The sequence below is a fragment of the Rattus norvegicus genome, chromosome 2 (assembly GCF_021556685.1).
Source record: "Rattus norvegicus strain SHRSP/BbbUtx chromosome 2, alternate assembly SHRSP_T2T, whole genome shotgun sequence".
Taxonomy (NCBI): domain Eukaryota; kingdom Metazoa; phylum Chordata; class Mammalia; order Rodentia; family Muridae; genus Rattus; species Rattus norvegicus.
In genome coordinates, this window is record NC_141535.1 from 61,197,266 (window position 1) to 61,224,815 (window position 27,550).

The 27,550-nt window shown below is 41.4% G+C and overlaps 1 protein-coding gene across 1 annotated transcript; it reads right to left on the reverse strand.

The window, feature by feature from the left end:
- Positions 1-268: 268 nt before the first annotated feature.
- Positions 269-27,501, reverse strand: Dnajc21 (DnaJ heat shock protein family (Hsp40) member C21). Its single transcript, NM_138856.3, is given in 12 exon segments — positions 269-743; positions 1,207-1,282; positions 9,472-9,644; positions 11,247-11,289; positions 11,677-11,835; positions 14,319-14,406; positions 18,093-18,244; positions 19,111-19,415; positions 19,927-20,049; positions 20,283-20,406; positions 21,911-22,004; positions 27,184-27,501. Coding segments are annotated over 12 exon segments (1,602 nt in total). The 5' UTR covers positions 27,281-27,501; the 3' UTR covers positions 269-575.
- Between the last annotated feature and the right edge of the window lie 49 nt (positions 27,502-27,550).

Sequence of the window (27,550 nt, forward strand, 5' to 3'; positions counted from 1 at the left end):
AGCACAGCTAAACCACAGAGACACTGTTCTTGAACCAAACTATGCATGTCCAGTTAGCTCTACCTGAACTTAAGAAAAAACTAGCAGGGAAACAACTACTGGTCATTTATACAGAATTTTATATCAGAACTGGGGTTAAGTGTGAAAAGACATCCACGATGTTTGTAAAAGAGATCAGAGTATTTGAGAAATCATAAAACACAATGAAAATACCAGTAAATAAAGACACTGCAGAATTAAATAAAAGACTGAAACAGAAGGGCACATGTATGTGTCAAAATAATTTAATTTTCCCTGTACATTTCTGTTCACATGAGAAATCCCAATACACATTTATAATATTTACCTGTCAGGAAACATTCAAGTGAATTCAGATGGCAAAGTAGAATTCAATCACTAGTGAAATGTTTAAAAATATATATTAAAGAAAAATGTCTTTATAAGATAAAAATAATCTTCCACAATGCAATGAATTGCAGATCACTGAAATTTTAACTCTAGATTATTTCAGTTCAGTTTTTGGTTCCAGAATCTAGAGACAGTTTAAAAAAAAAAAAAAAGAATGAACAGAATTCCTATCTATTTCTACGCTTCTCTTTCTTGTTTCGACTACTAGATACACTGTCTAAAGATGCTGCTGCTGAAGGTGCTCTTGCATGACCAGTAGCCTTTAGATGATCAAACAGTTTATTCCGGGATGGAAACTCACTGTGGCAAGTTGCACAGCTGATGAGGACATCACTCTGAGGAGAAAGCACATCAGAGCACATGGTAAGCTGATAAAAGTGTTTCATGATTCAATGTCAAGGTTAAACATCAAACCCGACAGCTACCAAAAGGTGGATTCCTCAGAAGATAAATCACCAAGCATTATCAACTCTGAAGGCCCAGAGACTGACTGTCAACAGCTTTCACTGCACGGACTACAAGAGTCTGCTTCACAACTGATCTTCACATTTAACACAAGTAACTCTTATCCCCAAGGTCTTTCTAAGGTTATAGTCATAGAAAATCAAATAGCAACTTTCCCAGTATCCAATATTTCCAATTTGCATATATTGCTATAGAATTTATATTTATAACTAGGTAGAGAGACAGAATTCCATACAAATTCCAGTTCTTTCTTGGAAAGCTCATGGACAGAGACGAACACTGTTGAGACATGGACAAGGCCACCGCAGAGCCTGTGAGTGTGGTCTGACTTACCACTGGTTGTGGCTCAGCAGGTACTTTGACAGATTTCTTCACATCTTTGGTTTTCTTTCCTTTGGATTTAGGAACACTGGAAAATAAATTATTTTATATAATACAAAACTAAAAAACTTTCTAGCTGTCATCTACTTCTAAAAATATTCAAAAGATTAAATGTATGAGTCAAACTGATTTGTTCATTTTAATAACTAATTTAGTTAATTTTCACATGTCAACAAAGAGCTTTAAAAAATACCTGAGAGATAAAAATTAAATTTGGCACAAAACTAAAGAATTTACTTAAAGCAAAAGCTAAAGTGATGCCCATAAACCCTCTTACGTATTTATTTATTTATGTTTTATGAAGAGAAGAGCACTTCACACTCCCTTTACAGCCAGTGCTGATCACACTAGTACATGACACTGAGTGCCCTATAATATTAACATCATTGTTTTTTCCTCCAGCCTATTGTTTTTGTAGAAGTTATTTTAGTTTTTAAAAGATATTATCGGGGTTGGGGATTTAGCTCATTGGTGGAGCGCTTGCCTAGGAAGTGCAAGGCCCTGGGTTCGGTCCCCAGCTCCGAAAAAAAAGAACCAAAAAAAAAAAAAAAAAAGATTTTATCACACTATACCCAGGCTAGCCTGGGGCTACTATGTAGACCAGGTTGCCCTGAATTCACGACAACCCTGAGTCAACCTCCTGAAGGCTAGGATTTCTGGTGTTAGCTACCATGCCCAACTAACAACTTCCTGAATCTGATCAAGTCTATAGCAAACATCCAACAGTTGCACAGAAAAGTGAAAATAAAAACATTATAACACACTTTTCATAAAATTAATTCATTATGTACTAGGAAATTTGCTTTTATTAAAAATGGTTATCTGAGTGACTATGAAAAATTACAATGTGTGAAAATGTCATAAAACAAACTCATTTTATATGCTAGCAAAGAAATTAATAATACAAAAACAATGTCCTTCTGCTAATCTGGTGTTCTCCTAGTATCCTTCAAACCACAACCACAACACAGGCCGCTGATGTCAGGCCCCTCCTACTCTGCTGGAATCCTGAACATTCTCTCAACCGCCTTCCTGTGAGTTCTAATTTGCTCTCTGCTGTGTGACATGCGCTCAGATTACAAGCAGGCATGGTGCACTTCATTAAAAACAAAGTGAGGGGTCCCACACCCGCGGATCCCGGCCTGCAGCACCTCTCTGCTCCCAGACCCCGTGAGAGAGAGACCCAACCGCCTGGTCAGGTGGGCACTCCTGAGGCTGCAGAGCGGAAGAGACCACCAACACTGCCCACCCTGCCCACATCCCTGGCCCAAGAGGAATCTGTATAAGGCCTCTGGGCTCCCGTGGGGGAGGGCCCAGGAGCGGCAGGACCTCTGCCTGAGACACCGCCGGAACCTGAAGGAAACAGACCGGATAAACAGTTCTCTGCACCCAAATCCCGTGGGAGGGAGAGCTAAACCTTCAGAGAGGCAGACAAGCCTGGGAAACCAGAAGAGACTGCTCTCTGCACACACATCTCGGACGCCAGAGGAAAACACCAAAGGCCATCTGGAACCCTGGTGCACTGAAGCTCCCGGAAACGGCTGCACAGATCTTGCTGGTTGCTGCCGCTGCAGAGAGCCCGTGGGCAGCACCCCACGAGCGAACTTGAGGCTCGGGACCACAGGTAAGACCAACTTTTCTGTTGCAAGAAAGCTGCCTGATGAACTCAAGACACAGGCCCACAGGAACAGCTGAAGACCTGTAGAGAGGAAAAACTACACGCCCGAAAGCAGAACACTCTGTCCCCATAACTGACTGAAAGAGAGGAAAACAGGTCTACAGCACTCCTGACACACAGGCTTATAGGACATTCTAGCCACTGTCAGAAATAGCAGAACAAAGTAACACTAGAGATAATCTGATGGCGAGAGGCAAGCGCAGGAACCCAAGCAACAGAAACCAAGACTACATGGCATCATCGGAGCCCAATTCTCCCACCAAAACAAACATGGAATATCCAAACACACCAGAAAAGCAAGATCTAGTTTCAAAATCATATTTGATCATGATGCTGGAGAACTTCAAGAAAGACGTGAAGAACTCCCTTAGGGAAACACAGGAAAACATTAATAAACAAGTAGAAGCCTACAGAGAGGAATCGCAAAAATCCCTGAAAGAATTCCAGGAAAACACAATCAAACAGTTGAAGGAATTAAAAATGGAAATAGAAGCAATCAAGAAAGAACACATGGAAACAACCCTGGATATAGAAAACCAAAAGAAGAGACAAGGAGCTGTAGATACAAGCTTCACCAACAGAATACAAGAGATGGAAGAGAGAAACTCAGGAGCAGAAGATTCCATAGAAATCATTGACTCAACTGTCAAAGATAATGTAAAGCGGAAAAAAGCTACTGGTCCAAAACATACAGGAAATCCAGGACTCAATGAGAAGATCAAACCTAAGGATAATAGGTATAGAAGAGAGTGAAGACTCCCAGCTCAAAGGACCAGTAAATATCTTCAACAAAATCATAGAAGAAAACTTCCCTAACCTAAAAAAAGAGATACCCATAGGCATACAAGAAGCCTACAGAACTCCAAATAGATTGGACCAGAAAAGAAACACCTCCCGTCACATAATAGTCAAAACACCAAACGCACAAAATAAAGGAAGAATATTAAAAGCAGTAAGGGAAAAAGGTCAAGTAACATATAAAGGCAGACCTATCAGAATCACACCAGACTTCACGCCAGAAACTATGAAGGCTAGAAGATCCTGGACTGCTGTAATACAGACCCTAAGAGAACAAAAATGCCAGCCCAGGTTACTGTATCCTGCAAAACTCCGAATTAACATAGATGGAGAAACCAAGATATTCCATGACAAAACCAAATTTACACAATATCTTTCTACAAATCCAGCACTACAAAGGATAATAAATGGTAAAGCCCAACATAAGGAGGCAAGCTATACCCTAGAAGAAGCAAGAAACTAATCGTCTTGGCAACAAAACAAAGAGAATGAAAGCACAAAAACATAACCTCACATCCAAATATGAATATAACGGGAAGCAATAATCACTATTCCTTAATATCTCTCAACATCAATGGCCTCAACTCCCCAATAAAAAGACATAGATTAACAAACTGGATACGCAACAAGGACCCTGCATTCTGCTGCCTACAGGAAACACACCTCAGAGACAAAGACAGACACTACCTCAGAGTGAAAGGCTGGAAAACAACTTTCCAAGCAAATGGTCAGAAGAAGCAAGCTGGAGTAGCCATTCTGATATCAAATGAAATCAATTTTCAACTAAAAGTCATCAAAAAACATAAGGAAGGACACTTCATATTCATCAAAGGAAAAATCCACCAAGATGAACTCTCAATCCTAAATATCTATGCCCCAAATACAAGGGCACCTACATACGTAAAAGAAACCTTACTAAAGCTCAAAACACACATTGCACCTCACACAATAATAGTGGGAGATTTCAACACCCCACTCTCATCAATGGACAGATCATGGAAACAGAAATTAAACAGAGATGTCGACAGACTAAGAGAAGTCATGAGCCAAATGGACTTAACGGATATTTATAGAACATTCTATCCTAAAGCAAAAGGATATACCTTCTTCACAGCTCCTCCTGGTACTTTCTCCAAAATTGACCATATAATTGGTCAAAAAACGGGCCTCAACAGGTACAGAAAGATAGAAATAATCCCATGCGTGCTATCGGACCACCACGGCCTAAAACTGGTCTTCAATAACAATAAGGGAAGAATACCCACATATACGTGGAAATTGAACAATGCTCTACTCAATGATAACCTGGTCAAGGAAGAAATAAAGAAAGAAATTAAAAACTTTTTAGAATTTAATGAAAATGAAGGTACAACATACCCAAACTTATGGGATACAATGAAAGCTGTGCTAAGAGGAAAACTCATAGCGCTGAGTGCCTGCAGAAAGAAACAGGAAAGAGCATATATCAGCAGCTTGACAGCACACCTAAAAGCTCTAGAACAAAAAGAAGCAAATACACCCAGGAGGAGTAGAAGGCAGCAAATAATCAAACTCAGAGCTGAAATCAACCAAGTAGAAACAAAAAGGACCATAGAAAGAATCAACAGAACCAAAAGTTGGTTCTTTGAGAAAATCAACAAGATAGATAAACCCTTAGCCAGACTAACGAGAGGACACAGAGAGTGCGTCCAAATTAACACAATCAGAAATGAAAAGGGAGACATAACTACAGATTCAGAGGAAATTCAAAAAATCATCAGATCTTACTATAAAAGCCTATATTCAACAAAACTTGAAAATCTTCAGGAAATGGACAATTTCCTAGACAGATACCAGGTATCGAAGTTAAATCAGGAACAGATAAACCAGTTAAACAACCCCATAACTCCTAAGGAAATAGAAGCAGTCATTAAAGGTCTCCCAACCAAAAAGAGCCCAGGTCCAGACGGGTTTAGTGCAGAATTCTATCAAACCTTCATAGTAGACCTCATACCAATATTATCCAAACTATTCCACAAAATTGAAACAGATGGATCACTACCGAATACCTTCTATGAAGCCACAATTACTCTTATACCTAAACCACACAAAGACCCAACAAAGAAAGAGAATTTCAGACCAATTTCCCTTATGAATATCGATGCAAAAATACTCAATAAAATTCTGGCAAACCGAATTCAAGAGCACATCAAAACAATCATCCACCATGATCAAGTAGGCTTCATCCCAGGCATGCAGGGATAGTTTAATATATGGAAAACCATCAACGTGATCCATTATATAAACAAACTGAAAGAACAGAACCACATGATCATTTCATTAGATGCTGAGAAAGCATTTGACAAAATTCAACACCCCTTCATGATAAAAGTCCTGGAAAGAATAGGAATTCAAGGCCCATACCTAAACATAGTAAAAACCATATACAGCAAACCAGTTGCTAACATTAAACTAAATGGAGAGAAACTTGAAGCAATCCCACTAAAATCAGGGACTAGACAAGGCTGCCCACTCTCTCCCTACTTATTCAATATAGTTCTTGAAGTTCTAGCCAGAGCAATCAGACAACAAAAGGAGGTCAAGGGGTACAGATCGGAAAAGAAGAGGTCAAAATATCACTATTTGCAGATGATATGATAGTATATTTAAGTGATCCCAAAAGTTCCACCAGAGAACTCCTAAAGCTGATAAACAACTTCAGCAAAGTGGCTGGGTATAAAATTAACTCAAATAAATCAGTTGCCTTCCTCTATACAAAAGAGAAACAAGCCGAGAAAGAAATTAGGGAAACGACACCCTTCATAATAGACCCAAATAATATAAAGTACCTCGGTGTGACTTTAACAAAGCAAGTAAAAGATCTGTACAATAAGAACTTCAAGACACTGAGGAAAGAAATTGAAGAAGACCTCAGAAGATGGAAAGATCTCCCATGCTCATGGATTGGCAGGATTAATTTAGTAAAAATGGCCATTTTACCAAAAGCAATCTACAGATTCAATGCAATTCCCATCAAAATACCAATCCAATTCTTCAAAGAGTTAGACAGAACAATTTGCAAATTCATCTGGAATAACAAAAAACCCAGGATAGCTAAAGCTATCCTCAACAATAAAAGGACTTCAGGGGGAATCACTATCCCTGAACTCAAGCAGTATTACAGAGCAATAGTGATAAAAACTGCATGGTATTGGTACAGAGACAGACAGATAGACCAATGGAATAGAATTGAAGACCCAGAAATGAACCCACACACCTATGGTCACTTGATTTTTGACAAAGGAGCCAAAACCATCCAATGGAAAAAAGATAGCATTTTCAGCAAATGGTGCTGGTTCAACTGGAGGGCAACATGTAGAAGAATGCAGATCGATCCATGCTTATCACCCTGTACAAAGCTTAAGTCCAAGTGGATCAAGGACCTCCACATCAAACCAGACACACTCAAACTAATAGAAGAAAAGCTAGGGAAGCATCTGGAACACATGGGCACTGGAAAAAATGTCCTGAACAAAACACCAATGGCTTACGCTCTAAGATCAAGAATCGACAAATGGGATCTCATAAAACTGCAAGGCTTCTGTAAGGCAAAGGACACTGTGGTTAGGACAAAACGGCAACCAACAGATTGGGAAAAGATCTTTATCAATCGTACAACAGATAGAGGCCTTATATCCAAAATATACAAAGAACTCAAGAAGTTAGACCGCAGGGAGACAAATAACCCTATTAAAAAATGGGGTTCAGTGCTAAACAAAGAATTCACAGCTGAGGAATGCCGAATGGCTGAGAAACACCTAAAGAAATGTTCAACATCTTTAGTCATAAGGGAAATGCAAATCAAAACAACCCTGAGATTTCACCTCACACCAGTGAGAATGGCTAAGATCAAAAACTCAGGGGACAGCAGATGCTGGCGAGGATGTGGAGAAAGAGGAACACTCCTCCATTGTTGGTGGGATTGCAGACTGGTAAAACCATTCTGGAAATCAGTCTGGAGGATCCTCAGAAAATTGGACATTGAACTGCCTGAGGATCCAGCTATACCTCTCTTGGGCATATACCCAAAAGATGCCTCAACATATAAAAGAGACACGTGCTCCACTATGTTCATCGCAGCCTTATTCATAATAGCCAGAAATTGGAAAGAACCCAGATGCCCTTCAACAGAGGAATGGATACAGAAAATGTGGTACATCTACACAATGGAATATTACTCAGCTATCAAAAACAACGAGTTTATGAAATTCGTAGGCAAATGGTTGGAACTGGAAAATATCATCCTGAGTGAGCTAACCCAATCACAGAAAGACATACATGGTATGCACTCATTGATAAGTGGCTATTAGCCCAAATGCTTGAATTACCCTAGATCCCTAGAACAAACGAAACTCAAGACGGATGATCAAAATGTGAATGCTTCACTCCTTCTTTAAATGAGGAAAAAGAATACCCTTGGCAGGGAAGGGAGAGGCAAAGATTAAAACAGAGACTGAAGGAACACCCATTCAGAGCCTGCCCCACATGTAGCCCATACATATACAGCCATCCAATTAGACAAGATGGATGAAGCAAAGAAGTACAGGCCGACAGGAGCCGGATGTAGATCGCTCCTGAGAGACACAGCCAGAATACAGCAAATACAGAGGCGAATGCCAGCAGCAAACCACTGAACTGAGAATAGGACCCCCGTTGAAGGAATCAGAGAAAGAACTGGAAGAGCTTGAAGGGGCTCGAGACCCCATATGTACAACAATGTCAGGCAACCAGAGCTTCCAGGGACTAAGCCACTACCTAAAGACTATACATGGACTGACCCTGGACTCTGACCTCATAGGTAGCAATGAATATCCTAGTAAGAGCACCAGTGGAAGGGGAAGCCCTGGGTCCTGCTAAGACTGAACCCCCAGTGAACTAGACTGTGGGGGGGAGGGCGGCAATGGGGGGGAGGGTTGGGAGGGGAACACCCATAAGGAAGGGGAGGGGGGAGGGGGATGTTTGCCCGGAAACCGGGAAAGGGAATAACACTCGAAATGTAAATAAGAAATACTCAAGTTAATAAAAAAAAAACCAAAAAACAAAGTGAGGGTGCTGAGGAAGGAGGACTGCAAGTTTGAGACCAAGCTGACAAGAAAGAGAGTTCACCTGACTTCTTAACTGGAAAGGAACAGTAGAAGTAAAGCACTTATACAAACACCACTACAAGAGAAGGGCTGAAGGGCTAAACCAAAGTCTTATGTTTGAAAACCAACTGGAAGGTTATATGGAGCAAGGAGACATCTCAAGCCCTGCTATTCCTCAGCAGTTAAGAAATCAAATGAATTCTCCGAGTCCTTTTCTCACATCATTAAAATGAGAAAACTGAATTATTATCAGTGAATCCAAGAGTCTTTTATCATTCCCAAGTGAATATTCATGTAGAAGTCACACAGGAAGTAAAAATTACTTTTAGCTCTAGACACAGGAAGAGTTCAGGGACCTACAGTTCCACCTCTGACCCAGTCCTTATGTCCACTGTAGGCCCATGGAACTAGATTCTTCCCCTATTAATAACCATGGTGATATTATTGTTGCCATAGCGATAGCACAGTGTCACCTCATACATCTCTGTGTCTGTGTGGCTGTGTACACACAACTGCAGTTTACATCTAACTCAGGCATGGGAGGAGGTTGTGTGACCTACTCCTGATGACCTTACCACTAATTACTCAGTAGTTAGGAAATGACAGGAACTGTCTTACCTTTTAGCTTCACTTTTTGGATCCTCACAGGCTTCTGTGGTCTCTGTAATACAGATATTTTCTTGGGGCCTGTTTTCTAATTCTTTGGCATTGTCTTCATTTGACTTAGTCTCTTTTGGATCAATCTTTCCTCCTTCTTCAGTTCCATTTTCATTGAAATTGTCATCAAAGTTCTAGAGAACATATAAGCCATTATAAAACCAAATTAACAGTCATTGCTTTTAACTACTAAGACATCTCTCCAGCCCATTTTTTTCCTAAAGAAAAATCAATCTAAGAGTAATGGCTTCATTTTCGTACACGTGTGTCATATGTGTAGTGTGTGTGTGTATGTGCATGTGCACACCTTCGATGATCATCCTCTATCTTTTTGTGACAGAGTCTTTCATTGAACCCGATGCTGACTGAGGGCTGGGCTAGCTTACCTGCCAGTTCCAGAGCTGCTTGTCTCTGCCCTCCCAGTACTGACTACAGATATATGCAATCGTGATTTTTTTCTTCTTTAACAGGAGTGCAGGGAAGCCAAACCAAGGTCTTCACACTGTGTAGCCGGCACTTTACCAACTAGAGTATCCCCTTACTCCCTCCAGAATGGGTTGTGATATGTTTCTAAAACCTGCATTTATAAATCCCCAGATGCTCATTACAGAGATAATAGAGAAAATGTTAAGTGAATATGTGAATATGAGAAATAAATTAAACCTATATTTCCAATGATATTCATTTAATAATGTGAAAAAGACAGTATATTAGCAAAAAGAGAAAGGAAAAATTATACATATAGCCCAGTCAAAATTTAATTCAGTATTAGGTGATCTCTACAGGGGAATCCACGATGATTGTCTTGGATTGTAGTGAAACATTACTCTTAGTCAGGATAAGCAGGAAGAAGTGCAACTTTGGTTTATCCTGAGTAACAGCTCACCATGTTTACACATTCACACCCATTGTACTCTCCTTAACAGACACACTCGTCCTCTTGAACTCACACAAGTGACAGAGAGAGAGTCTCTGCCAGGCTTCTCTCAGAACAAAGCTAATCTCAGAGAAGTCCACATTTCAGGTCTTTGATTCAGGTCCACATTAAGATTTTTCATCCATTTTAAATGAGACTATTTCACCACAACAAAATTATTCTTTAAAATCAAAGATTAAAACATTCCATGATAAATAGATTAAATTTTCATATTTAATGACTAATACCCAAATTTTCCTATGTGCAAATTATAATTGTTATCTTGACTAAAAATCCTATCATTAGATATATCTAATTTAAAAATAATGGCACTCGGATAATTCCTATCAGATGAGAGTTCTACATGGAAAAAACCAAGTATGCAACACTAATTACAGGCATACAAGGAGGAAAATGTAATAAATCCTGAAAACATTTCACTTCCTTTTAAACAATTTTATAGGACTGAAGAGACTGTTCAGAGGGTGATAAGCACATGCTGAATCAACCTGAGGACCCCTGGCCACAGAACAAAATGGGCACTGTGTATGTGCACCTGGAAGGCCAGTGCTGTAAGTCCCATGGACTGGCTGGCTTCCAACCTACTCGAAAAATACAGCTTCAGGTTCAGTGGGAGACTCTGTCTAAAAGGAACAAAGCAGAAAATGATTGCAGGACATACCCAACATCTCCCTGACATCCAGATGTGTATGTGAAAGCAGGCATTGTAATTATTACAATGTATTAATTACAGGAGTTAGATGTGTTTATAATATACTTATCGTAGGGCTATGATGTATAATAAAAGCTTTCAACACACCTGCACTGACTTCTGTTTCCTTTTCTTCTGTTTTTTAGAACGCCTAGAAGGAAACATAAATCAAAATGTCAAGTATTTGATTTTGTAAAGATTTTCTAAATAAAAATAAAATAAAAAACTGAAACAGAATGGTAAAGAAATACTAAAAGTGTGTACTATCTCATACAGCATTAGAATGACAGGAAAATGCTCACATTATTAGTTTAGAGATCACTGGACAAGTAATTAGCATGCCAACTGCAAAGTGAGGGAAGTGCTTTCAATACAGCTATAGCATAACCTATGAATCCACTCCTCACTTAGCCCCATACAGCTGCTGCTAACTAAGGAGTGCAGACGACGGCAGGGTAACAACTGCCTGCAGAAAGCACGTGAATACCACCCATCTCCAATGTGACCAGTGTCAGTGGCATTCAATACTGTCAATTACTTTTGCCTTGGTATATCTTCCGTTTCTTCCTCAGAATTAGCATTCAATAAATTTTCATCCATTTGAGCTCCTGAAAACTGTTCTTCCTCCTCCTCCAACTGCTGTTTCAACAAGGCAACCATTTCCCGATGCTTCTTGGACTTCTCGTGATTCTTCATGCTGAAAGAACAATCTGGTATGAGTGCTAGACTGTGGTAATCACACGTGCCCAGAACACTGTGGGAATCCTGCCAAGGGTTAGGATTTTACACAGAAGTCTGTCAGGATGGCCTGGAACAGTCATGAAGGAGTCCCTTCTTCCTGATACCAGCATTCCCCTCATTGCTTCCTTTTTATTGAAACACATTTTCCTGCCAAATTCTCCATTTTTTTTTATTTTTTTTCTATTCTAAAACTTATTCTTTACTAGGTTCCTTTTAATCACTAAGTATTTACTTAATCTGCCTATGTTGCAGGCCACAATACAGACATCTAGGGAGCTCTGGAAACTGTAAGGCACATCCTAGTTGCAAGATGGCCTAGAGAAGAGGTCATAGTGTCAAGTCTCAAAGAACAAGAGCAGTTCACTTCCTTTTGCTTTTTCAATAGCATATTGTCACCTCCTTCTTACTACTTTAATGTGAGTTCAGACATGTATCCCAAAACTCCACAGGCAGGATTAACTAATTTGATATACAAGAAACCAAAGGCATTCTACACACCAGGGCTAACAATATTAACCTGTGGGTTGTAGTCTCAGCTTAAGCTCATGGTAGAGTGGCTGACTAGCATTTAGACAGTCCTTGGGTTTGATTTTGAGTACCACAGAAACAGTAACAAAATTTTGCATGGGCACCAACCCTCTGTCACCATTTCATCTGTGTTCTGTTTAGATTTTTTGAATCTTCTTTCTGCTTATTTTGTTCCTTTCCACTAAAATTCTCCTTAGACCAAAATCCTCTGGGGAAATGAAGTTATCTTAAGTTACAAAATAAATGTTCAAAATGATAAGGGCATATTAAAAAGAAAAGAGTATTGGTGTGAAAGAATCCTTACTACACAGAGCTGGAAACATATGAACAGAAAATTATAAAACCCTGAAATACATGTCTAAGTTCAGTAACAGGAAACAGCACCATTCCATCACCACTACAAAGGCCGGTACAGGTAGCTTTCCCTTTTCCAAAATGCCTGCTACCTGAGTAGTTTAGATTTCAATTTTGGAAATATCTATTCAAATGCAGTGAGGTGTTTTGAGGCTCACTGCATTCTGAAGTATCAGCAATTCAATCCTAAGCACAAAAGCCATTCCTGTTTCATGTATGTCTTGAACATGTTCCTGGAAGGTCATTTTATGCAATATTTTAAATACACTTCATGTTGACTGATATCCTCACAGGAGGTTGGACACTGAATTTTCTGACATGTGGCACTCAAAAATGTTTAATGTCTCTAAGAAGAATTCACTACAAAAGAAAAAATTCTAACTCTACAGCACAAAACTGGATAGCACTTAGATTGAGTGGTCAAGCCGCTCAACACCAATAAGGACTTTAAGTGCCAGCGGACATAGGATGCTCAGAAACACAGCAGAGCTGCCACCCACATGTGGTTGGTTGCATACCTGAACTTAATCATAAATAAAGGGACAAACCCAGAAAGAGAAATACTCTTTTAAAAAGGTTGTTTATAGGACTAGTATATTGTAAATAGAATAAAAGATCAAGATAAAACAAACAAACAAAAAAATTCCAGATTAAAAGAAGCTAAATACACAAGCTTAGTCATATATCCCCAGAGTGGCTTTCCTACTAAAATGGGGAAATACGGTATACTACTAAAGAAAACATTGATGAAACTAGAATATGGACAATAAATTAGGTACAATTACCATATCAATGTTAGAATCTCTTAAAGTGATAACATGTCTTTGCTACTGAAAAACTATATTTAGATCTAAGAGATACTTAGATATAAAGAAGCATTATTATATGTAATTTTCAAATTTGAGGAAAAAAACTATGTGTGTGCAAAGAGCAAAACAAGCATGCAAAACACTGTGTGAGCCACAAGCTAGGGAGTGATTATGATATTCTAAATTTTCTTTAGGTATGATTATTTCCAAAATAAAAATAAATATAAAAATCTCTGACTGATGCCTTTGTATTCTTGATTCTAGCTCTTCTGTGTTTCTTCCTACCCTGGTGCCTTTCCTTTGGTTATCTGGCACCCTCTCTTCTGACTCCCACAACCCCATTCTCATCTTTGTCCTTTCTTCTTGATGCAGGAATTTTGCTTCTTCTCCCTGGTGATTCGGTTCTCAGACGCTCCCATGCCCTTCCTTCCTCTACTGTGGTTCCCACAAGACGAAGCACTTCCCTGTGGAAGTGAGTTTCATCCCAGCAGTACAGAGCTAAGATTTGGTACCATTTCTCCCTCACCTTTGCCAACCATGATTTGTCATAGTTGACTTTCTAGAAATAGCACACAGGAATACTGAAATATGTTAATGGCTACAACAGGCTTAAAAGCACAAATCCCTCTTTCTTATTGTACCGAACAAAAACCCAGAGGGTGGGAGTACTGTTGATCAAACTGTGCCAACCATATTCTCCTCAACACCATAGCTTAACACCGAAGGCAAGTTCAAAGATGGAACCTACGCCTTTTCCGTCTTGAAGGATTTGTCACAAGCTGGGCAGTAAAGGTCACCGTAAAGCTCAGTCTCCTCAGCCTCCTCACTGTCTTTACCTGTGGAACGAAAGTAAAATATGAGCAAAGCAGCATCCTTAAGAAGAACTCAAGACACATACAACTTAGAAATCAATTGTTTTCCTTTACAAAAAAGCAAAACAAAACAAAACTGTTGTTGGTATTTGAATTGTCCCTTTTGAGCATCACTGTGTTTGAAGAATTCAAATTAATCACCTCATCCCTCAAGTTCTTTTCTTAAATCCTAAAATCACCAAGTACCACCGCCATGCCTTTACCGAGTTCTTTTTGAATCTTCTTCAGAAAAAATTTGCTTGAAACACACTGAGCTACCCCAACATACTCCAGCTTAGCTTATAGCACTCTCACATTGCCAAGGAAATCAGAAAAAGCTCATCACATATAAGTTCACTACTGTCTTTGCAGACCTTTTTATTATAAACTGAGGCTTATTTCGGCAAAGTTACTGCTGTCAACACCATCTATAACTCTAAATGACAAACCTTAAGTAGGACTCTTCATAGACTTAAAAAATAAGTAAAATGGGGGTTGGGGATTTAGCTCAGTGGTAGAGCACTTGCCTAGCAAGCGCAAGGCCCTGGGTTCGGTCCCCAGCTCCGGAAAAAAAAAAAAAGTAAAATGATTATTTTAGATTTATATCAATAAGGATGTCACAGTGTCTCATATTCCACATTTGGTTCTTCGCAGATAAAAATATGATTATGAAAGACAATCTGACTCAAATTTTTAACAGCCCACACACACATCCTATGTCTTTGGGCAATGCTAAGTTCAGCAAACCCCATAACAAAGGGTGCCTTGGACAGTACAGAACCGAATTAATTACTGCCTGTTCCACTTCAGCTCCATACTTATGAAATGTGTAGAGAGCTACAGCTTTACCGTCTGAAGCCCGACAGCAAAACAGGCAAAGGTTTCTTCACTCTCTGATAACCTTCATTCTTCCTGGACACTTCCACAACCTCAGCATATCATCTTTCCCTTTCTTCCCATTAAAGGAAGCACTTCATAGCTTCTCTTTGGCACATCCATGTCAGCATCCATACTTTCCTGTCTGGGGGCCATCATTACATAGAAGTTATTTGACCACAAGTTCTATGAGACCATCATAACTGAGCTGACATCTATTTGGCTAGTAAGGGACGAAGAGCTGCTAGGTGACTAGGGAGCTATGTACTGTGCAGACACTGGGGCAGTGCAAGATTTCATCACATTATACAGGCCAAGGCAGAACTTAAAATGTAGAGGACTTATTTCTGAATTATCCCATTTAACATTTCCAGATGACAGCTGACTGAAAGTCACTCAAAGTGCAAAGGTAAACTGGAGGGATAAGATAGGGTCATGATGTCATGTCATTTCTTCATTGCACAGCAACTTCCAACATTTCCTATGCATGGAATCATCTTTAATAGATCAAACAGTTAACAAAAATTCTGGCTTTAAAGCAGAAAATCCCTTTTCTACATGCAGACTGCCAGTTATTGAAGACCAGCAACATTATTGAAGATGCTCTCTTTTTTCCATTGTATACTTTTGGCTTCTTTGTCAAAGATCAAGTGTCCACACGTGTATGGGTTTATTTCTTGGTCTTCAATTCTATCCCACTGATCAATCTCTCTCTGTACCAATACTATGCAGTTTTTTATCAAATTGCTCTGCAGTACAGCTTGAAGTCAAGGGTGGTGATTTCCCCAGAAGTTCTTCTATTGTTAAGAATTCTTTTGGCTACCCTGTTTTGTTTTGTTTCATAGAAAATTGAGAATTGCTTTTTTCATGTCTCTAAAGGACTGAGTTGGAATTTTGATGGGGATTGCATGGAATCTATAGATTGCTTTTGGTAGGATGGCCATTTTTTCTACCAATCCATGAGCATGGGAGATCTCTCCATTTTCTGAGGTCTTCTTCAATTACTTTCTTGAGAGACTTGAAGTTCTTGTCATATATGTCTTTCTCTTGTTTGGTTAGTTACACCAAGATATTTTATATTATTTATGATTATTGTGAAGAGTGTTGTTTCCCTATTTTCTTTCTCAGTCAGTTTACCATTTGTATAAAGGAAAGCCACTGATTTGTTTTAAGTTGTATCCAGCCACTCTGCTGAAGTTGTTTATCAGCTGTAGAGGTCTCTGGTAGAATTTCTGGGGTCACTTATGTATACTATCACACCATCTGCAAAGGGTGATGCCTTGATTTCTTCTTTGCCAATTTGTATCCCCTTGATCTCCTTTTGCTGTCTTCTTGCTTTAGCTAGAACTTCAAGCACTATATTGAATAGATATGGGGAACAACCCATACATGAGCTGGTCAAAGGCCCCTGACACACATACAGCAGAGGACTGCCTGGTCTAACCTCAGTGGGAGAAGGTGCATCTAACCCTTGAGAGACTTAAACCCAGGGAGTTGGAAGACCTGGAGAGGGTTGGGAGGGTGCATCTTCCTGGAGATAGGGGAAGAGGAATGGGATGATGAACTATGGAAGGGCAGAATGGGAACGGACCAAGACTGGACTATAAAAAAATTAAAAAAAGAAAAGGAAAACTCTGGATTTTTAAAAAGTACTCATATGGGGCTGGAGAGATGGCTCAGCGGTGAAGAGCACTGACTGCTCTTCCAGAGGTCCTGAGTTCAATTCCCAGCAACCACATGGTGTCTCACAGCCATCTGTAATGAGATCTGATGCCCTCTTCTGCTGTGTCTGGAGACAGCTACAGTGTACTCATATACATAAATAAATAATTACAAAAAAGTACTCATATGTTCTCAGACATATCCCATAACTTCTGACTCTTACTTTTCTCACCGGTTAAATGAAGAGAATTCCATTAGCAAAATCTCAATTTAAGGAATATTTTCTGAAGACCAGGCAAGGTCTTGTATGTAAAAGGACTTCATAAATTATAGAAATGCAATAGATCATTTCACATTTATAGAGTGTTCTATACTTTTCAAAGTATATATTGCATGACTCATTAATAAATCATTAATACTCTTTTTTAAAAAAAAAGATCATCACTTGAGTTACTTGTCTGAAAATCTACAATTTATAAGTAAGTAAAATCAGGGAACTCTATTCAGATCAGTTTTTTGGATGGAGGAGCTGGTAACCATGAGAAAATCAGGATTGCAGGAGTGCGGTTCTCAGAGGCCTAACCCTTACCTGCTGAACTACACACTCAGCGTCTGCACTCCAATAACATAGGCAGAGAAAAGAAATATTCTAGTACTGCAAGTACCTTCCCTAAGTCGTAAGTGGGAGGAGTAAGACAAATACAACACACACTCCCATACTGCTGTTCTCAAAGAGGCATTAAAACTACTGGGCATGGTATGCACATCTTTAATCCCAGGACTGTAGAGGCGGAAACAGGCAGATCCCTGAGTCTGAGGCCAGCTGGTCTACAGACCTAGTTAGTTCCAGGACAGCCAGGTCTATACAGGAAAAACCTATGTGGAAAAACAAACAAAACAGCAAACAAACACTTAACAGAATGTTCTTCGATTGCCCGTTAGAACGCCCAATTTCTAGTTCGGTCTAGAAAGCAGGACTGCGGCCCTGTGCCATGACATTAAGTCAGGGCTCTCTAGGTTTTCATTTGCCCTTCTGTTTTCTAGTTGCTTGCACTTGGGCCACGCTGTAGGCATCTAAGTACACACAATAACATTTATTTTCCAAAATTACTTAACCTAAAAAGAAACATTACCATCTACTGCGTCTTTGGCCTCCTGCTCCTCCACTTCGTTTTCATCTGACCCATCTCCAAACTCCTTTTCGTACCTCGCTTCCATCTCCCGGAGCTCCTTCTCCAAATTGGCCATAGTCATCCAGCTCTGCTCTCTGTACTGCTCTGCCAGCCTAGATAACACAGCAGAGCCTCAGTTTCACTGGAAAGCACACCTCTGTAAGGCTCTAAAACTAGCCCTACAGAGAATCCCCGACGCTGGCAATGAGTGGAAACCAACCGCCCACGCTCAGCTAGGGTGGGGCAAGGTCACTGGCACCGAGCTGGTTTTAACTGCTCTACTAAGAAATAGGACTTGAAATACAACCCTCAGAAGCTCAGTCAATGTCTTCAGGTGACTTTAAGCGTTAAGTATCAAAACCAGTACAAGATATTGTATGGCAGCCAATCGCAGGACTCTGCGGTTTGGTAGAGAGCTCAGCAGGAGAACTTGCTGTCAGGCCTGAGAATCTGAAGCCCACATAGCAGAAGGAAAGAACTGGTCTATGCAAGCTGCCCTCTCCACAGGAGTGGCCCACACATACAAGATGAATTTTTTAAAGTTAAAAAAAAAATGTTTTAAAGATCAGGGCTCTGGGTTAGACTTCTTGAACTCCATTCCCAGGTGTGAGTTAACAGCTACAAGGCCTCATTTCCTCACAAGAAAAAAGAGAAAAGCAGTTGAACAGACTTCTACAGAGTAAGAATTCAATTAACACTAGTTGCTAACAAACTTTAGTAGAGATAAAAGATCTAAGTACAAAGGGCCTCTGAAGGAAAATATGTAAACAGATACCTAGATGTTTACATAGTAGGTAAAGAAACAATGCCAGAATTCAGAGATTTTAAAAAGAAGAAAAACTATGTTATAAGCTATAACCAAACTTAACATGGAAGCTTCCTGCTGGCTCCCTTTGGACATGCTCTACCATGCTGGCCACCCTACTGACAACCACACAGACCCACATCAGCCAAGACCAGCTAGCTCCAGATTGCATACTTGGCTTGCTTCAACTTCTGCTGCCTCCTCATCTCCTCTGCCTTCCTCGCCTTCTCTGCGTTCTGCTCCTCCACAAGCTTCCGATGTGCCTGCACTCTCTTATCTCGTTTACGAATAAAGGCTACCAGCTGGCGCACCAGTTCATTTTTCTCTTTCCTTGCTTTGTCTCGAATTTTTTTGTTTTCTTTTTCCATTGCTCGTTTCTCCCAACGGTTCGAGGCTTGCCGAGTATCATATTCTTCCTTCCAGGCAAAATTCTTCTGAGTACAGAAACTCTGCCAGTAAGCGTAGAAAGGGTGTACCACCTAGTGTCAAAGAAAATGGATAAAATTATCTTGTTTTTACTTAAATTTCTTTAAAAAGGCAGTAAATATTAAGGAATAAAATAACTTCTATAGCTTTCTTTTTATGTATTAAGACTACTTCTGTTATGTGTTTTTTTTAAACTTTTGAAGTGCTGGGAACTGAACCTAGGGCCTCTGTGAATGTTCTATCACTAAACCACAACTCAGACCTCCAGACCCTAACATTATTAAACACTGGACACGATAGTCAGTCTCTTAAAGACTTTCCAGGAAAAGACATTTATTCTCCTACGCATATTTAGAGAAGAAAAACCGTCTCACTGGCCACACAAAGAGACTACTACAATCACAGAGAGAACAAGTCAAGACTTGGCACTACAAGACAGGTACAAGCTCCAGCAAAAGTTAGGGAGAAAGACAGGTCAGGAGACAAAAGATGATTCCTTGTAAAACTAGAAAACCCCAAGAGAGAAGCCCAGGAAAGTGAGATGCAGAGCAGTTTTTCTTTTACCGTGTCATAGTCGCTCTGGGAGTCACCGAAGGTCGGAAAATCCTCAGCACCTCCCTCTGACATACACTCCAGTTCTTCTTTTGCAATCAGCGCAAAGACGTCACGATACACTGCATAGAAACCCTAAAACACAATAAAGCACAGCCCAAAACTCAGTGAAGCAAGAAAAACAGGATTGAGTGCTAAGGCGGTGCAAGGCCCAGCTCTCAGTACCTCAAGGGCCCTTCATCCAGCCACATGAGCCTACAGCTCAAACATGAACAGAGGTGCGGTCACTTCCTATACAATTTTAAGACAGCTCCACATTGAGTGTTACCTAACCTCTTGAGGAAAAATTACAAGTTTTCCCATCTTACCTTTTCATCGTCTCCATAACCAGAATAACAGGTAACCGTGAAGTAATGAAGCAAATCCAAGCTGTCGTCTTGATATTCCCCATCAAGGCCTCCTTTAAGTAAGGCCTCTCTGTGGTTATCATACCTAAAATTCAAGCAAAAAAAGAGCTGAGCAAATAATGACTTATTTAAATGCAATCATATAAACTTTCACAAGGACTCTGTCCTCAATCAGCTATCATAACAGTGCATGTCTCAACATGTGCAACCCATAACCTCACGGCTTTAAAGAAATCTAAAAATTAAAATACTTGGAAGTCTTTCAGGATCTGAGGATTAAAATCATGCCTGCAACTTCTAAGACCATTTATAATAGTAGCCCCTATCAACTAGGAATTCTAGGCTCTCTCTCAACAGGTAACCGAAATCCATAGGAAAGAGAACTACTAAACGGTACAGTATTGAATATAATATGGCGCACACACACACAACACACACACACACACACACACACACACACACACGCACGCACACACACACTGCAATTTGCTCTTCATAAAAAGTCTGCAATAGTATTATCATCCTTGCTTGATACTGCAAGAAACTAAAGCTCATAATATTAATACTGGCTGTTCATCATCATAAAGTCTGTAAGCAGCAAGACCAGAATTCAAAGTCAGGCTGCTCCTACTGCAAAGGCTGGGCGCCTCACACTGGAATGGTAGTAAGACCAGGCAACAGGAAAACAAGCAGGCGGGAGCTTTAAGGGAAACGAGAAGATCTAAGCTTTAGAGGAGTACTAAATAGAGTACCAATACTGTAAAGGAAGACAAATGAATTTGTTTTGGGTTCTGGAGAGAGGCTGTCCCTATGCAGCCCAAGGTGGCTTGAAACTCCCTCTCTATGTAGCCAAGGTGACTCTCTTGAGGACAGGGACCATAGGCAGAGACAATAGGCATGTGCATATATCTGGCTTTAGTTCAGAATTTCAAAGTCCTTAGTCAGAGAAAAGTTTAAGCTCTTCTATGAGGTTTAAGACAATTTGTATAAAATTTCCTTTTAATCCTTTCTCTTTTGAGATCAGTATGCTGTACAGAGTTTAAGCAGATTACTTTCACAGCAACAACATGTTAGGGGCAGGATTTTACACTTTTACATCTGAGTTCAAAACCTATTCATTTGCAGCAGGGCTGAGACGCTGAAAATTCAGAACTTCCAACATACAAATTCCTATTACAAAATGAAACTGTATTATGAGCTCATCTTTGTTAAAAGGACCTATTTGTACAATAAAATTTATCCAAACACTCTATAGAAACATATTATAATTTTTACATTAAAATAATTAAAATAAGAATTGCTACAAAAAACAAACATCCAATGCCATACAGTAAAGGAACCCCAAATGAGAAACTGCTTGTGGCCTCCGAGTTAAAGCTATGTAACATCACAGACTTGCTTCCTGGATAACAGCAGACAGTTGGGATAATCATCCCTAAGTTCCTTCCTGCCCACATACTGCACTTTACATAACGAAGAGGTGACAGATGCTTCAGAGCGCTCCCCACCACTCCATGTGCTAAGCTGTCAAGAAGCCGACAACCTCATGCTGACCATCTCTGCTAACAAACTAGACACGCAATACCTACCACGCTCTCTCCTGAGGGTCGCTTAGGACATCGTACGCAGCTTGGATTAATTTAAACTGTTCAGCTGCTTCTGCGGCATTATCCAGGTTTTTATCTGTTAAAATAAAGTCACAGAAATTTAGTCATGAACAAAGTAGACTCCTAGGCCATCAAAATGGCTAAGTGGGAAAGGTGCTTGCTTGTTTCCTGAATCAACTCCGGAATCCATATGGCAGTGATAAAGTGTCCTTCCTCTGGCCTACACATGATCTCCATGTACCTGCCATGGCATGCCTGTACGTGTGCCATATACCCACATGTACACAGATATGTATGTGTATGGAGGGGTGTGTATATGTGTGTATATACACGTACACACACATATACATACATATATACTTTTCTTTGAATAAGCTTGACATGGTGCATGTCTTTAACCTCAGCACTAGTACAGCACATGCTCTATCAACATGTGTATCAGGATATATATATATATAAATTTTAAATAGCAGAAGCTGCCAACAGGGTACAAGAGATAAAGGATAAAGATGCTCCCATCAGGCTGGACAGTCTGAGTTCAATCACTGAGACCCACGCAGTAGGAAAGAAAGAATCCACTCCTACCATTTGATCTCTGCTTCATTCTTGTTCCTCTTCGGCTGCTGGTCTGACCAACAGCAGGTACAGAAGGAAAGCAAATGTGTATGAGATGAGACTGGACAGACAGCAGCCTCCATTCTGGGCTCTTGCTGTCTCCAGGAATACTCATGTGACAGTGTGAAGAACTCAGATAGCTTCAAGGGATGAAGAACAGAGGGTAGGAAGGAGGGAACAAGTGGAGATCGGCCAACAATCATGTCTGTGAGTCTGGAAGCAGGTCCTCCCAACAGAGATGAGACAGCCTTAGCAGAAGCTATAAGCTAAGCCACTCCCACATTCTATGCTTCAGAACCCTCAGAGTCTGAATAATGAACTGATACACACCAGTTTTTTGTTTTAAACCCTAAGGCTTTGGTAATTTTGTTCCACCATAAATGGCTAATACATTCATAAATTAAACCTTTGAATTTAACATAAAAGATATCAAGTTCATTAAGCTACTACTACTACTCAATACTTGTCTTCTAAGGTTAAGATATAACAGAATATGTTGCCTCCAAACAGCCATGCAGCCTTACTATCTCTCTCCACGGCTGAGGAGGATATGTGCCTCCTCTGACTTGTCAGTCAGCACCTGATCCCAAACCCTTCAAGTGGCTTTCTACCAAATATCTAACACTAATATTTTTTCCAAGCATAGCAGTTTGCCATGACCCTTTTATCCTGTGAAACTAAAAATAGTCTTACATTAACTAAAAATAATTCCCAACTGCTATCTATACCTTTGTATATACCTCACTTTCCATGAGGAATAACAACATAATTCTAATGAACCTTTCAGAGTGCACCCATTTGAAGACAGCCAGCAATAGCCAATCAGCTGTGTTCTGACTGAGAATGCCCCCAATGGGCTCAAATGTTTGAATACTTGGCCCCAGTTGGTGGAATTGTTTGGGAAGGATTAGTAGGTGTGGCCTTGTTGGAGGAACTGTTACTTGGGGTAAGTTTTGAGGTTTTAGAAGACTAGCATCATTTTGAGTTAGTTCTCTCTGCCTCCTACTTGCAGATCTAAATGTAAGCTCTTAGCTGCTGCTCCAGCCACTGCCACACCTAGCTCTGCTCAGCCATCATGGACTAATAACCCTCTAAATCCATACACACAATATGAACTCTTTTCTGTAAGCATGATGGTCTTAGCATGTTATTATAGCAATAGAAAAGTAACTAAAATAAGATACAAAGACAAGTTTACTAAGTGATGCTTTCCAGAAAAACCACTGTTCTCCTGTGAAAAAGTGTGGGCCTGGGTGGTCCTTATTACAGAGTGCCCTTAGCCCACCTGCTGTATACTCCTCCAGCTTTAGCTCTCAAGTACAAGAATTATAGCAGACAAATGTACTGTTCCTTTCTTCCAAATAACAATTGAACCTTGCTCTTATGGTGGGTAACTGGCCCTTGAGGTAAAGATTCTGTTCTTCACCCTTAAAAGTTGAGGTGTAACCACATGACTAAGTTAATAAAATCTACAGAAGTATGCTACAGTGGGTTTTAAAAATCTTCCTTAAAAGACAACTAGCACAAACCCTTGTCTCTTCTTTACACATTCCTTCTCCTGTGACTAGCATCATGAACTGTCACTGTGGACGACGAATGAGGGCCCATTTAGGAGAGAACTGCTACCTTACACTGCCCCAGCTGAGAAAGCAATTCCGCCTTGGAGACTCACTGCTTGATTCAAGTGTCCCGCACACATGGTGAGGACGATAGAGCAAGTCTCCAATGGATTCATGAAACATGGGAGCTATCACAACTAGCCACCTCTGATTTCTCCTGAGGTGAGAAAAAAAGAAGTTGGTTTCTGCATTAGCTACAACACCCAGCTTCCTTCCACATTCAGCTGCATACAACCCTCATACCCTTTCGAGGGGAAGCTCTCATGACAGGTGTTAAGATTTCTGTCTCCATCAACTCAATCATAAACAGATCCAAGGAGAAAAGGATGAGGACAGATCCCTAAGGCACTGTTTTCCAAAGTCCATCTTAGCATTCAAACTGGGGCCGCCTAACAGCTTCAGCATCACCAACAGTCTACACCGCCTCTTTTTGGGGGGTGTGGGGGGGAGGTCTCCTAGAAAAATGGGAGAAACTTTAAGCCTCAAACATTTCTGTAAAGCCACAATAGTGCAGTTCAAATTAAATAACCTAAAAGCTAAAAGACAAAAACAAAAAAGAGCTGGAAACTGATTCTTCTTATATTAAAAAAGGAAAAAATGGTCGCTGTGTGTGCGTGCGTGTGCGTGTGTGTGCGTGTGCGCGCATGTGTGTGCACATGTTCGTGTTCCTTTTTATCAGTACTGCACCTAGTCCAACTTCTTCCCATTTCCTCCCTCCCCCAAAGAAGTTTGTAGAGAGCTATAAAGCTTTTAAACACACAAAACCTAAACATATATCATCTAATAACAAGATATAGCTTCTGAGTCGAACTTTTTTCTTAATGTTTTCAGCCAGTCACATGGCTTCTACTTCACGTAAATGCATCTGAGCGAGATGACTGTGTGGAACTGAGATTAACAGCTGAGGTCTAACAAAGGAGCAATAAAGGAGTCTACATTTTGGCACAGGTATTGCAGTCAGTCACTGAGGTTTACCAGGCATCCATTCCCGTACTATTCTATGAGGTTTTCTCTAGACATAAGCCCTTACTCTGCTGTTATTTCCTAAACCTTCTTACAATGCCTTCTGGAAGACTGATTTTGTTGGGCTGTCCCTTGCAAAAGCTTGCTTTGAGAAAGCATCACTTCTTTACAGTCTCTACTCCTCTTGATACAGCACTCCTATGGCAGCCCCATGGTGACATAAGTCCTGGTCACTGACCCTTTATCACTACTCATTCTAATGGTCGCCTCTCTACCACTATCTCCTTCTCTCCTGTGTGTGCTCTTGGCTTCTAGCCACTCCTCCCAACCACTGAGAAACTAGCATCTTGCTCATTATTTCCACTTGGGTACTCCTGGCCTCATCTCCAGGCTGACCTCCCTCCCTGGAGCGCACACACACACTCCCATTACAACCAGAGAGAAATTTGAAAAACTGGCATTTATCGCCCTGGTGTTTCCAGTTCTTCTATGTTCTACCAAAGCTCTTAGGCTAAAACCCTACTCCAGAATTCAGCACATCCCTCCTGGTTGGTTATACTAGCCTCTCTCCTATGCTCCTTCCTCCTCTCTCCAACAGGTGCACTGCCACCCTATCATTTATTACCTACAAGTCACTTCTTCACAGCCAAGCTTCTGGGGCGGCCTTTCCCATCTCTCACCCACATACACAAAGCTGGCCAGGCAAGGACTTGAATTTGCCCTCACAGACCTTCTCTTCTAGGATGAAAACTGCCCGTTTCCTTCCCACTCTGGGTCCCACTCCAGTCTTCCATTCTTCCAAACCATTCTATAGCCTTCCTTGTAAGTACTGCCCTCCATCCCCCTGAACATCTTTTGCCCACCACTGTGCTCTTCCCGAAACAGGATACAGTCCAAGGTCCTCCCTGTGGAGTCGCCTCTGCATCTCTAGGTACACAGAAGAACCCAGCCCCCATTACATGGGTGCTTACTAGTTGTTGTATTAACCCAAACAGCAATATCACTGTTTTGCTCAAACAAGTAATTAGCTTCCATGTGTGCAAAGCATGTTTTCCTAACAAGACTCTGAAGTCCCCGTTGTAGCATTTCAAAATCTACATATCATATACCCTTGTGCAAGTGACTTGCTTCTTCTGGATAGGTATGAGAAAAAACTGAGCTCAAACATGGTTGCATTATATGGCGTATTTTTTTTTCTCTTTTAAGCAAAAAAGAGAGAAAGAAAGAAGAAAAACAGCCATATATACCCTTCCAAACCTATTAGTCATCTACATGTTTATATCCATCTTCCATCGATGAACAGTTTAAAGGTAAAGCGAAACTATTAAGGCAAAACCACAACAAAACAGATAAACCCGCCACGAAGAAAAAAAAACGCGTGAAATAACCCACGCCTGGTGGCGATGGACAGTAATCCCTATTACTTGTGAAGCTGAGCCAGAAAGATCACATGTTCAAAGGCTGCCTGGGCAACATAGCGAGACCCCATCTCAAAATGATTCGTTAAAAACTGGGGCGGGTGTACTGGATGGAGAGCGCTTGCCAGCAGGTGCGCGGCGCTGGCTTTAATTCCCAGTATCCAGAGGGGCAGAAGAGAGACTCAAACAGACCGGATTCAACTACTAAGTTTCGTAGCCTGGAAGATGAGACTTCGTCAAAGTCACGCAGACCCGTTTTACAGCAACAGAAACCATCCCGGGAAAGCAAACTCCACTCCTAAGTAACCTTGCCCAGTTCGCTGGGCTGTCCCCCTAACTAGAACGCGCCGTGGGAAACTCGTGTCCTTTGCGGGGCCGGGTCTGCGGGAGCCTGGGAACTCCGAAGGCGGGCGCGAGCAGGCCTGTTTAAAAGCCAGTCCCCGGCCAGGCGGCGTGAGGGGCCGGCAGCCCGGCCGCAGGAGTCGGGGGTGGCTGCACGCCGACTCCGCTTCTCCTCGGCGGTGCGGGCAGGGCCGCGCCGTCCCCACAGCTTGCGCCCCGCCAGGCCCGGCGGCTGGCGGCGCCGGCCCGGCTTGGGTCTCGCGGTCGCCCGGGGGCTCCCCGCTTGCCGGTCACCTACCCGGGTGCCACCTCAGGGCCAGCTTCCGATAGGCCTTCTTGAGCTCCTCCTCGCTGGCGTCGCGCCGCACCCCCAGTGCCTCGTAGTGACACTTCATGGCGGGGCTCGACACCGGGCCGGGGCCCGGGGCGGGGCCGACGCCCGGGCCCGGGCAGAAGCGGCAGCGGCGGCGCTGGCTGTCCTCTCCTCCGGTGGGAGCCCGGCGCCAGCAGCCCGCCAGCCAGCGAGCCCGGCGGCGGCGGCGGCAGCGGCGCGGGACGGAGGAGGCGCGCGGCGGTGGACAACGCGGGCTGCGGCACGCGGACGCGCGGAGGGGGCGGCGCCGACGGCTCCGCATGGGCGGGGGCTGGGCTGGGTTCCGGGGGAG